The sequence below is a fragment of the Propithecus coquereli genome, unplaced genomic scaffold, assembly GCF_000956105.1.
Source record: "Propithecus coquereli isolate 6110/MARCELLA unplaced genomic scaffold, Pcoq_1.0 Scaffold303, whole genome shotgun sequence".
Classification (NCBI taxonomy): domain Eukaryota; kingdom Metazoa; phylum Chordata; class Mammalia; order Primates; family Indriidae; genus Propithecus; species Propithecus coquereli.
In genome coordinates this window covers 240,418-254,144 of record NW_012148653.1, presented here as the reverse complement: position 1 = coordinate 254,144, position 13,727 = coordinate 240,418, and the positions used below count along the sequence as shown (strand labels likewise).

General features: G+C 41.9%; 1 protein-coding gene across 2 annotated transcripts in view; it reads right to left on the bottom strand.

Annotated features, from left to right (window-relative positions):
• OFD1 (oral-facial-digital syndrome 1) overlaps nt 1-13,727 on the bottom strand; it is a 41,784-nt gene that overhangs the window by 9,330 nt on the left and 18,727 nt on the right. For both annotated transcript variants that reach the window (XM_012649809.1, XM_012649808.1), the window contains 9 exons: nt 12,825-12,916; nt 11,647-11,836; nt 10,522-10,652; nt 9,859-9,970; nt 7,236-7,844; nt 6,599-6,725; nt 5,003-5,100; nt 3,557-3,676; nt 161-300 (listed from right to left, as the gene is read on the bottom strand). In XM_012649809.1, the coding sequence (XP_012505263.1) occupies nt 161-300; nt 3,557-3,676; nt 5,003-5,100; nt 6,599-6,725; nt 7,236-7,844; nt 9,859-9,970; nt 10,522-10,652; nt 11,647-11,836; nt 12,825-12,916 (1,619 nt within the window). The remainder of the gene's footprint in view (nt 1-160; nt 301-3,556; nt 3,677-5,002; nt 5,101-6,598; nt 6,726-7,235; nt 7,845-9,858; nt 9,971-10,521; nt 10,653-11,646; nt 11,837-12,824; nt 12,917-13,727) is intronic.

The following is a 13,727-nucleotide window of genomic DNA, read 5'->3' as shown; positions in this document are numbered from 1 at the left end:
TTTTAGTTGTCCAGATCATTTGTTTCTATTTTTTAGTAGAGATGGGGTCTCACTCTTGCTCAGGCTGGTCTCGAACTCCTGACCTTGAGTGATCCTCCCGCCTCGGCCTCCCAGAGTGCTAGGATTACAGGCGTGAGCCACCGCGCCTGGCCCGTATTACCCTTTCTTGATCCAGTTTTTCCAGTTCTCTTCGTTCCCTTTCTAAAACTTCTTGTCGGTCACTCTGCCTTTGTTCTTTTACTTGCTGTTCCCATATTTTGTCTTCTTCCTTTTGTTCTTCAATTTGTTTCTGATCTACACCTAATAAGACAGAAAACAAAGAGTGAGTGGCTTCCAGCATCAGATTGTTCAAACGAAGGCAAGACCAGTTTGCAGGAGCCCTTGCCAAGACCCAAGAAGACCCTGCTTGGTTTTGGGATGACTCTATCGACCTGCTTCAATTTGCTGTTCCACTTCCATTGACTGCGAGCCCCAGCCCCACTCCTTGCACCACACCCCACCTTTCACTTGACTGAGACCAATAGGAGTCACCCTCACCACGCCAACTCCATGTCATATTTTCTCTTCCTCTTTACTCATCTCTTTCCTCCTCTCCAAGGAAAACCGTGTATTTCTGCCTCTCCCTCTGATTACGATCCCTCCCCCATCCTTAGGACCCTGACTAAGCCATCAGTCCTATCTTTGTACATAGTTTCAGAACTTTCTCATTCCCATAAAAATGCTCAAGTCTCTCCCACCCTGAACAGAACCACGCTATTGCCCGCCCCCGGCTGCTCCAGCTATCTCGCCATTCATTCCCCACTTCTTTAGGGCTGATGGCGGCCTCTATACATTCAGATCCTTCCCACATCTTTTCCTGTACTCCTGCTCTCTCTCCCTAGCCTCACATCCACATTGCTGGCGGTTCCCTGCCATAAGCACGTGGAAACCCCACGGCCCCGCCTCATCCCTGCAGCAACTGTCCGGGCCTTCACATGCTCTTTCCACGCTCGTGCACTTGTCACCATGGCTTGTAGGTTTGCGCTGCCCTCCTGCAGCTGCAGCGAGGGTCCTTCTCACCATCTCCCTGGACTATGGAATATCCGAGGCAAGGCTCTCCCTACCCTCAATCTCTGCCTTCCAGCAACCTGTCCTCGTTGGCACCAGGCATTGCCTGAGGGGAAGACGTGGATTTGCTGTGCAAGGTCTCTGCTTTGCGCTCTGACAATCTGCCATTTTCTTTCCAGATTGATTTCCTACATCACCACTAACTTCGTACTGGAAATACTCTATCTGTACCAAGCCACTCGCTGGGACCAGACCACAACTATACTCTCCTTGCTCTGTGTCTTTGCCTTCACTGTGTCCTCAGCCTGTGGCACTCCCTTCCTCCCACAGGGCCCCAAATGCTATTTGATACCCAACTGATATGCCACGTCCTCTGTGAGGTCCTCCTCATTCCTGAAGTGACAAGTAACCACTCTAGCACCTTACTTGCAGGGTATCTTGTACTTGCTTTATCAGAAACCACATGTACCTGTTTCTTCCACTTCTTTTTCTTCCGGGCAAGGCCTACGTTTTAATTACTTGACTTTTCCTCTAGCTTTTGGCACAGGTTCCTATACCTCAAAGGTTTAATTAAATCTCAACCCCACAGACAATTATGTTGACCTTTCTCTTCCAGCTCTGACCCATAACCTACATTTTTCTTTTTTTATCCAAGCAATGCTAATAGGCAGAAAAATTCATAGTTTCACAAGAGGACTTTGAACCTTTTTGTTGTGCCCTGTTCTAAAGTCATCAACAGGAACTGAGTTAGTTTTACTAATAGGAGAGAAGTAACACAGTCTTCTCTCTCTCTTTCTCATGAAATTAAAATACCAGAGGAGGCAGTTTAATCACTTCCGCAGGCAGAAATGCAACTTCCTCCTTGCAAAAGAAGGGTTACTCCTAAATAAGATTGCTTTCTTATATAAAATAGCAATCTCAAAATAGGAGTGTTGTTTAGGTGCCAATTTAAAAAAAAGAAAAAAGAATTACTTCTCTAGTCAGGTATATTTTGTAGCCGCAGGGTGGCATATAGAAACCTTTGGACACAAGAGCAAAGAAAAGAAACCTGTCTACTGAGCACCTCAGAGACACTAAGTTTCAGCCTTTTTCCATTTTCTTCTCTGCCCAGATGAACAGATGAAATGATGAATATAAGAGAATTTCTCAATAATCAAAATATTAACCATGCTGCTTAATAATTATTTGAAAAGCCATTATTATAATCTACATTCCGTCTCAGAGGCAGAACACCTAGGTACTCAGTTGATTTTCCTTATCCTATCCTGTTATTTTTATTCCCTGATTCACTCAGGTCTGTGCCAAATGGCTGCCTATATCAAATACTCTCAACCTGCAGCCACAGCCCCTACTCAGCTGTCGCAGCACCTCCCAGCTGGGAGAGCTTTCTCATCTCTGTGACAGCTTGCTAACCATGTGACTCCCCCACTAGAAGCTCCAGGAAGGTAGAGGCTTGGTTTGGTTCACTGCTGTATGCTCAGCCCCTAGGAAAGTATCCAGCAGAGAGAAGGCTCTAGATTAAGTCTTGTTCAGTGAGCACTTTCCAAAGCAGATTTACTCTGGAATCTGCAAAATCAACCCTCTCAAAATCTCTTGCTTCCTTCAGTAATTCTTCATATTCCTGAGTACCATGACTTAAACCAAGAAATTGCTAATAAGAGGCTCTAGATGTGTTTTGGGGATGTTTCCCTAATGTTGGGAAGGAGTAAGAGGTAGCTTGAGAAATTTCCTTTCAAATTTGAGGATGAAACACTTTGGTCCAAGAAGAAAAGGACCTGGCCGTTGGCCAAACCCTGGAATGAAGCACAAATCTCCCCACAGCTCTCTCCCTCTCTCCCTCCACCCCTGGCGAGGGAGGGAAGTGGCTGATCTGGAGAAAAGAGAAAGTGGCCAGACAAGAAAAGTCTGATGACCAGTTTTCCTCCAGTGGTAAGTTAACTCAGTGTGCTCAGCTTTTCTGAATATTGAAATGCAAAGGTTTTCTGTCCTAATTTAAGACACAAAGGAAGCAAGTAGGTGGGGGCAGGGAGACTAAAAAAAAAAAAAAGGAAGCAAGTAGCTAGAAAAAGAAATAATATTAAAATATTATAATCACATCAAACATATACAATGGGAGTTAATCATTATTTCAATTTTTAGCCATGATTTCCCAAGATGACAACACTCTCATGGAATGGCTTTTGCAGAAGAGTCTTAGGGATAAGCATAATTTCTCTGCCAGACTCTCAACAGTTAAAGAAAAATTTTTTTAAAAAGCAAGTGGCCTGGGAAGACTAAATGAGAAGCCCTTCCTTCACAGAGTCTTCTCCTCAGCACTGTCTTTACACGTTCACATTGGGAGTCACTTCAGAGATGCCATTAACAGTGATAACCCCCCAACCCCAAGACTTTGAAAAACCCACATTTACAAAATGTCCTCTAATGACTTGTGAAATGATTTACAGAGCACGCAGACAGGTGTTTGGTATGTGGCCATGCTGACCGTTAGTTAACAAAAAGACAGACTTACTCGGGCAGTGATACGAGATGGGTCCGGTGGGCACAGCAGCTGTGGCAGTGTCCACATGAGGCATGTCACCAGCAGGATGAAGCCCGGTCACTTCAAACTGCCGTGGCACATTCCCTGCATCTGCACCAGGCACAAACAATTGTCCCGTGAGGCCTCAATAATAACAGCAAGAGGAGGGCAGGGGAGGGTGGGGTGATGACGGTAGACCACGTGGACTGCAGCCAAAGCAGCTGGGCACACCCTTTCTTCACAGGATTCTGAGACGCTCCCAACATAACCACTTGCCAACAGATTCACTTCTCAAAGTGTTTTGTTTTTTTTTCTCCCTCTCTCCTTGAGACAGGGCCTTGCTGTTTTGCCCTGGGCTAGAGTGCAGTGACGTCATCATAGCTCACTGTAGCCTCAAACTCCTGGGCTCAAATGATCCTCCTGCCTCAGCCTCCCACATAGGTGGTACTACAGGCACATGCCACCACACCTGGCTTATTTTTTTTATTTTTTGTAGAGATGTGGTCTCGCTCTTGTTCACGCTGGTCTCGAACTCCTGGCTTCAAGCAATCCTCCTGCCTGGGCCTCCCAAAGTGCTAGGATTACAGGCGTGAGCCACTGTGCCTGGCCCTCAAAGTGAACGTTCTTATACTTGAAAGAATTAAATCTGTTTACAAAATAGTATTCATTATTCAACAGGAAAATCAGTCCAGTAACAGGGAAGAATTCATTCGGTTTGCTGATAATTGTGTGAATTCTATTTAAATATCAATGATTTAACTGACAAGTTTAAAACACTTCACAAAGTTTACTAGGCCTTCTCATTTAACTGTTCAAAATATCACAGTTTCAGATTTGGAGACGAAATTTACAAGGCTAAACAATAGGTTATGAAAAGAACATCCAGATTTTTCAAGCTGGAAAGAGCCTTAGAGATGATCAGCTCTCCATTCCTGTTCTATTCTTATAATGTGTGCCACAAAGTGACTCAGGCTAAGGCAAGGCCACAGTGTCTGGACTCTTAATATTCTTTCACCTCATCCTTTCACTAAGAACGGTTTTTTAAATCTGAGGCAATCAACAGACTCAGTATAATTTAAAGACAAATAACATCTTTGTATTCCATAAAAAAGAAAAAAATAAATTAAGGAAGATCACTTATTTTAAATCTGATAAATTAAGAATTCATCTATGGGCTTAGCTTCAACTCTGAAATTATTAATCTAAAATTATTATTAGTTCAATAACTGAAATTGTTAAAGAGGGAACTCAGACACAACCCTGAAAATCTTCACAATAGAAAAATGAGGTGATATATCTGTATTTGTAGTCATATCATAAAATAAAAATGTCCCAATTTGTAACTGTTTTGCTTTTTATACCAATGAGTCTGTTTCACCAAAACTAAGCTTTCTATGTTTTCAACTTATAAAAACTGGTACTTATCTTTGAACTTACATTCAAAAGATTCAAATTCCTCATTATCCTTAAAAGGAAGCTTGTCCATATTTGAAGATTCACTTTTATCTTGAAGTTCAGTTTGTCTCTGACAAAGACTGGATTAGAAGAATAAAATTCATGAATGTGAAGTTTTAATAACGTAAAACCCAAGAGCACAGGATGACAAAAAGCCTTTCGACCCAAGAAAATGTTCCACAAAGTTCCTTTTTCTTTGGCTTGTAAAGGATAGCTCCAGCTCACCACACTCTAGGCACTGGTCTCAGCAACAAGTACATGTTTGCTCATTTACTCCTCAGTAACCACTTTATGCTGGGAGGCAGGCACTATTATTGTTAACAAAGAATAATGTTGTCCTCCCAATGCTATTCCTAGGAGTTTAGTTTTTCAATTACCACAGAACATTTTTGAAAAATCCAAATTCTGTGCACTGCCAGTACGAACCAGCTGAAGACACGACACCATAACCGTGAGAGCACATCAAAATGCCCTAACTGGGCGGATGTGTGCGTCTGGTCTTTCCTTTTGCCTTTATCACAAGACTACAATATAAAACAAATTAGATGCTTTAGGACCATGACAGGTACGTGTGGCAGTTTTCAACTCTGCACAAGAGAACTACATCAACATGCAGATGTCCAGGCTTGAGCCCAGAGCTAAGGAGTCAGTCATCTCTGCGGTGGAGCCCAGGTATGGGCAGGAGTCCACCCATGACTGGAATTGTAGCCCAGCTGACCCACTGGCCTAGTTTCTAAAAACATCCACTCCATACTGCTTCAACAATCATACTCTAGAGCTGCGGTCCCCAACCCCTAGGCCACGGACTGGTACTGATGTGTGGCCTGTTAGGAACTGGGTCACAGAGCTCTGCCTCCCCCTACCCTCCCCTTCGCCCCTTCCATGGAAACATTGTCTCACATGAAACTCAGGAGGTGGGGAAGAGCCACACAGCAGCAGGTGAACAGTGGGTGATTGAGCGAGCGAAACTTCATCGGTATTTACAGCCACTCCCCATCGCTCGCATAACTGCCTGAGCTCCGCCTCCAATTCCCCACCCGTCAGTGGAAAAATTGGCCTCCATGAAACCTGTCCCTGGTGCCAAAAAGGTTGGGAACCGCTGCTCTAGAGCCCATTATCACTTTAGAATTTAATTCATTGGAACATAAATCAGAACCTTATCTGTTTATATTTAAATGCCAAAATAGTTTTTAAAATGACTTTTTAATGATGTGTGAAATTGTTCCAACTTTAAAAATAACCTCAATTTGTTTGCTTTCACAGATTTTGCACATTTGTTTATCTTTACAAACTGTGTCTACTCACAGAACTATGAAAATGCTTATTAACACCGTATCATGTATTCTATATATCAAGTTTAGCAAATAGGTAGAAATTACTTATTTGCTAAAAGCAATCTTTGTTCCCCCAGGTAATTCAGATGATTCTCAAAGATCACACATCATCTTGCAATCTGATTGCAAATTCTATACTGCCACATGATCTTTAATAACATCTAAAAAACCAAACGAATGAGTCAAGGCTGAGAGCACAGCAGGTAACATGATTCAATGTAGCTGACCAGAATGTGGTACTTACCCCACCTTCTGCTCGGGAGGGCTGGGGAAGGAATGGTTGGAGAGGCTGTGCCTATGTTGGGCAGGTGACGGCTGGCACATTCTGTTAGGACGAGGACTGGGGGAAGCAACCTGTGATCTGCTCAAACCTAAGGGGCAGAATGAACTGGGGCAAAACTATTACAAATTGCATGGTTTCTAAACAACAACATGGTTTCTAAAGAGATCTACTAGTTTGAAAATAAACTGTTATCCTTGCAAACAGCCAGTTATGATGCATAGGATCTACAAACTTAACAATTTAAGCATGTAAATTAAATTGCAGTGGCAATAATAAAATGTCTAAAACCAACCAGCTGCAAAGGAAAGGCCATTGTTGCTTCCTGAACATCTCTGCGTGCCAAGCAAACACTAGACCTTTACACTCTTTGTCCCACTGGCACCCACAGCAACCCTGGGTGGTGGAGGAAACATCACCAGGAGCCCGCAGGCTCGGGGGAGGACACATCACTCCAGCTGGGGCGCCCCAAGGCCTGACTACTGCATGCTCTGCCCACCACTGCCTGTGGGCTTGGGCTGTGCTCACTCCAGTAAAAGGTCCTACAAGGCCCAGGGATACCCACTCCAGAGCATCCCACAAGCCTTTGTGTGGTGGTTACCTTCCAGGTGCATTTCACTTTCAAGGCTTCTTTTTGCTTTTGGAAGGGGTGTGGAAGAGAGGCGTCTGGAGGAAGCACCCCTGCGTAGTCGTGAGGCTGAGCTGTCCGTAAGCATTAAAGAGGCTTCGCTCTTTTCCTCTTTAAATGTGCCCACCTGAGGCTCCTCAGAGATAACTCTGTCCTCTGCAAAAATACATCTTTCCGGGGAATTGGAAGTGATGTTTTTGAGAGCTCCCAGCAAGTGCAGAGATGGCGGGCTCTTTGGTGGGAGTGGACTTTTGGGAGGGTTTTCAATGACTCTCTGATGGTAACTTCTGAAAGCCTCATCCAAGCGTTCAGCTTCTTGCTCCAGCTCTTTGATTCTTGCTTTAGTATTGGCTACAAACTCAAGGTCAGAATCAGGAGAACTACCCTCTACCCCTGCCCTTAGATACCTTGTGATCCGTGGTACAACTACACTTGCTATAATTTTTTCCTCATCAAGAGGACTATTCAAGAAACGCCGGCTTATAACACCATTGTGAGGCACCATCTTGCCACTTATTACCCCGCTGGCGGAACGATCCATCATGGACTGCTTTGGATTGTAGAATACTTCATTCTCTAGGGCTGTGGATTACAAAAAGATAATTTGAGAAATGAGGGGAATGAGGCAGAGAATAAAACTAATATATTAGAGAATATTTTTTTGAACAATGAAAGTAATAATAAGGACAAACTTGTACATTAAACAGTTCTGAAGCCATGGGAATAATAACCATTAACATTTATTGAGAACTTATATGTATCAGCTACAGCTTCATACATCTTCCTTTTGTAATGCATGATTTCAGCATTTCAGAATCCATTACATACAATTTTGAAATCCAAAAAGTTCTGAGAACTGAAAATTTATTCATAATTTATTTAGTGGCAAAGCCTAACCAGACTTGAACTCATTTGGTCGAAAGCTTGACCTGAAGTGATATAAACCCATTTACAATCTTTATTCATACATTTGAGTGCAAAATAATTATTGTGTTTCACTACAGGATGCCTCCCCAGAAGTCTCAGGGCTGTTGCAAAATGCACAGAGTATGGCCCGAGTTTCAGATAAGGGAATGAGGACCTGACTTCACAACAACACTGTGGCCTAACCACTCTCACTGCTCCCATTTCACAGATGGGGACTGAGGTTTACTGAGGCTGGATCACACAGTGGCAGGTTCTAGGCGTACTGAGATTTCCTAATGCAAGGCCAGCGCATGTGCCCACTGCTCCCTGCAGTGCCTCCTTGTGATGCTACAAGTCAGAAGCTTGCCATGGGCAGTGCAAACGTACAAAAGACTCCTATCCTCATTGATCTATTTTTCATGATACGAGACTGATTTCAGCTCTGGGCAGTTTGGCAAACAGAATTGTTGAGAGAAAATAAGGAACGGGAAAGAGTAGAAATGAGTAAAGAGATAAAAATAAAACTAGTGCTGGTAAAAGGGAACAAGGGAACGAGGAAAGAGCAAGAGTGGGAACTGAGGAAGGCTCAGAACAAGAAAGTGCGAGAAACTAGTCGAACTGGTAACACATACACACTTCTTCAGCTTGAAAGCAGCTGAAGAAGGAAGTACCTGAGCTTCAATATCCTCAGGAAGTAGGAAGGGGCAGATATGCATTCGCACTGAAGACACAGTTAATGAAACAAAGTCACCACTTCCGGAGTGTCTTTTATGTCCCAGGCACTGGACTGAAATCCACCTCATTTCATAATACCCAGTAAGTATTATTATCCCCATTACAAATGAAGAAACTGAGGCCCAAGGAAGTTAAAGTGATATGCCCAAGGTCAAACAACCAACTTCAAAATTGAGGTCTAAAACAAAAACTGTTCTCCAATTCCAAGGGCAATGGTCTTTTCGCTAAGCCACCCTGCTTTCCCCACGTATTTATACATCTGTCAAGGAATACGTAAATCTACTGCATAACCAATCAGTCTTTTTTTTTTTTTTTTTTTTTTTTGAGACAGAGTCTCACTGTGTTGCTCGGGCTAGAGTGCCATGGCGTCAGCCTAGCTCACAGCAACCTCAAACTCCTGGGCTCAAGTGATCCTACTGCCTCAGCCTCCCAAGTAGCTGGGACTACAGGCATGCGCCACCATGCCCGGCTAATTTTTTTCTATATATTTTTAGTTGTCCAGATCATTTCTATTTTTTTTAGTAGAGACGGGGTCTCGCTCTTGCTCAGGCTGGTCTCGAACTCCTGAGCTCAAACAATCCGCCCGCCTCGGCCTCCCAGAGTGCTAGGATTACAGGCGTGAGCCACCGCGACCGGCCTAACCAATCAGTCTTATCAGAGTAACAAATAAAAAAGGAAAGCCCAGGATGAATTTGGGGACTTCTGTGTCACCACCACGTCTTTCCTATTTGGGGCATGAGGCTCTCCCGAACCATAGACTGGTTCACAGGTCATCTTGATGACCCAGTTGGTATTCCCAAAATGGATAGGGAGTTTTACTTCTAAGATGATACGTATTTCTATGGCTTTTCCCCTAACATGAGAATTACTAAATATTCAATAAATTACAATCATCATATTTTCACAAACATCAGAAACTACACAAAGATATTTATGGGTTAAAAATGTCTCTAACCTCTCTGAGTTTGCTTCAGTTGCAATTTTAAATCAGCAACTTGAATAGTTAATCTCTTTACAGAAGCATCGTAAGCTAGTATCTGGGCCTTCAACTTTGCAGACTGCTCAATCTGAAAAGATTCGGAGAAGGAAAAGAAATCAATGTAAAACAAATCACGGCTCGCTTCAAGGGGAAAAATGCTCTTATTGTGCTTATTCTCTTTTTCTGTTTTGCCAATTCTGAGAAGCTTCACACCGATAAACAAGGTCCCTATTAAAAAAACAACAAACAGAACACAGAAACAAGTTTTTCACTACCTTTTTCAGTCATATCAAAGAACAGCTACTCTAGGGCACGCAGGCAGAAATCAGGAAGTCACAGTGAATGTGTGTACTATTTCTCAGGGTGGGAATCAAGAGATAATAGTGGGTACTATTAGGCACTCAGAAAATTTTATGCTTAGGTGAGTTTGCTTTGCTCTCAATTTTATTACTATTATGAGTACAGTCATATAATCACTGGAGAATTTTGTCAGATGAGAAAGGATACCTTTAGCATGTGTGGGGGAGTAATTTTTGTTGTTAAAAGAAATGTGATTTACACTGGTGTGACTTGTGCCAAGTTTACATATCTACAAAGTGGACTGGTATAATACTGGAACCGGTGAAGAGCAATACTCACTTCACTTTGCAGCTGTTTTTGCAGAGCTTGCCTGCGGCTTTCAAACTCCTTATGCTCAAACGCTATAGCAGTTTCTGCTTTCTTTAATTCTTTCTGAAAAATCACAAGCTCAGGAGCTGGCTGAGCTAAGCCTAAGAAGGTAAAAAAATCCTGGTCGTATTAACCTTAACAAAAGCAGTTAAAGACATTTTAAATTGTTCCTTTTCTTTGTACTCACATAATTAACATTATATTAATCCTATTAAATAAACTAAAAGCAATCCTGATTCACAAATTTCAGAACAAAAGAATTTAATGCATGTTAATATTGACTTCGTTACTCTTGGAGTCCTACTCCAAGTAAAAGATCTCCTTCGAATCCTCAAATTTACTTGCAAGGCCGTCTCTCTCCTCTACCATGCACAGAGGGCACAGAAGGAGCTCTCTGCATGGTCTGCCTGTCCATGTCTGCCCCAAGATGCAATCTGATCTACACAACTGTCAGCAGCAGTTGGGGTCCAGGCAGAAAGCAGATGGTATCCTCAATGTGGGTCATCTAAGGACCCTTTAATAAAGGGCAACTTATTCAGAGTACCCACAAAAGATGGTGGAGTTCCCTGGGCTAGTAACAGGACTATGCTATTAGTACGCCTTGGGCCTAAAAGATTGAGGGAGAAATTCCCAGCATCAGAGAGAGGGAGCTGGCGCAGAGCACTGGTGAGAGGCACCGTGACCTTGCTTGGCTGAGAAACGCAGCGGCCTGTCTAGGGCCACTATCTGTGGAAGTTGGGTCGGGGTGGGGATGACAGCAACCTCGACCTCCCTCTCCCCTTTCACGTGTTTGCTGGTGTCTCCCCTGGCCAAACCCAACCAGCAGTCAGAGGGCAATGGGAGCCCTGACACATCCACAGAGGCACATTTATAAAAATATTTCTTCTTTCTAAAGTGATGGGAAAAAAAATTTCTTACAGTGATACTATTAATTATGCAATAGCAAGCAAAAAGGAAGTAATTTCAATCCAAGAATCTTAATTTTATAAACTCTTCCCAGTTTAAGCCTCCTTTACAGGTACAAAGCACAGTTTTATAATACTGACTTAATACGAATTACTAGAACATGCAAATCAAAAAAAAAAAAAGACGTACGGTTTAGGAGACGCAAGTTTTCATTTCTAGTTTCTTCCAGTTGTTGTTTAAGTAATTTGTTTTGTGCCTGAAGCTCCAGTTTCTCTTCTTTTAGTAGTGAATAATCACTCATCTCTTTAACTTTTTCATTCAGCATGTGGTTTTGTTTTGTCATTGCTACAGACTGGGCTTTGACAGACTCTAACTCGAGCTGAAATTGAAAAAGGAAAACTTACTTGTGAATGATGACTTTATAGTACTACAAAAGTAAAAGCTGGCAAGCTGCTTTAAGCAGGAGTCACGATTTACTTACAGAATTGAGGTTCTTACTACAGCAATGAAAGTTATCTTCTGCCCTAGAGTTGGGGCAGAAGTAGTTCTTCTAACTTGAATTCTATAGACACCTGTCCTCTGAAGAAAGTATTTCTGATTATCAGCCCCATCTTCCAGATGTAATGAAAGACCCAGTAACAATCACACATTGTAGCAATATATTTTTTTAAAAGAGGGAAAGGGTGAGATAGAAATGATCTCTAACATGTTGTGAAGTGCTTCCCTTTTCTTAGTATAATATATCTCATATTTGGGTACAAAAGCCTACAAAGTTCTCAAATAAATAAGTCATCACAGTTGGAAAAATAAATCTTACATATAAAAAATATTTTAAGTATCTAAAGTTCCAGCTCTATCCTTCAGACAGCAAGCTCACTAATAAACAGAAGTAACAGTGGCATGTGAAAAATGCATTTCATTTTGTTCATAACGATATAACAATAGGAATTTTTACCTGCTGCTGATGGGAGGAGAGAAAATGGTGAGGTAAAAACTACATGTATTGGCTACCTGCTGTAAGTTAGTTCACTGAATTCCCTCAACGACCATATGATGTGGAAAATATCCCAGAGATTACAGATCAGGAATCTGTAGTCACAGAGCTTGCCCAAAGGCAAACAATCAGTAAGAGAGACAGACAGGATTCAAGCAGGACTCCAGAACCAAAGCTCTATCCACCCTTCCAACTATGTGACTTTGATGGAAATGAAGAAGTAATGAATTAACCTCAGCCATCACCGTCTTAGCCATGTAATACGGTTTAAACAAATCGAAAGGACAACTTAAGATAAACTATGTATCACTAAAATGGAAATTTCATATATTGCCTAAAATCTACTTCAAAAAACAACAGGGTTAACAATTACCTCAAGTTCTTTCATATGATTTACAGATTGATTAAGTTCCTTCTTTTTTGAAGTAATAGCTATGAGCTCCTCTTGCAAATGAATAGCTTTTTCTGAAAGAAAGAACCCACCAATTATAACCATTGTGTTACATTTTGTATTCTAGTGAATACAAAAGCCATTTAATATTTATGGCTAGTATGTCAGACCTAATGACCATTATTTTATAGTCTAAATAGCAGACATAGGGGTTAAAAATTTCATGAGCAAGTAAGGAATAAACCCTGTTACCCAACGAGTGATGTGAAGCTATAACTACCATATAATGTGGTGAAATTCCACCTGCTACACATCCTAACCAGAGTTACACCATCTGCTCAGAGCACAGGGCCCTGATGCTAAGAGCTCTTAACTTCCTTAAAGACAAAGATCTGTCTGTTATTATTTCGTAATTTTCACTTCAGCTACCACAAGCCTAACATAATTTGTTAAACACATGATGCATTAATCCATAAAAGAAGTGTGAGTCTCCACAACATAGTAGCAAAAGGAGCAGTCACACATTGGGTATCTGGTCAATATCAAGTATCCAGCCCTGGTTTACTCTCAAGAATCTGTTTGAAATTTCCACCAAAAGTTCAACTTCTTGTTACAGGCAATTTCCTAGAAATATATTGAAATGTAAAATATCTGAAGAATAAAAAATTATTCAACTTCTGTAGTCTCAGGCCAATGTATACAAGAGTTTGGGAGGTTATATGTCAAGTAGAAATATTATAAAGCATAAAAATATATTAGAAGTAAGGCTGGGTATGGTGGCTCACACCTGTAATCCTAGCATTCTGGGAGGCCAAGGCAGGAGGATTGCTTGAGCTCAGGAGTTCAAGACCAGCCTGAGCAAGAGCGAGATCCATCTCTACTAAA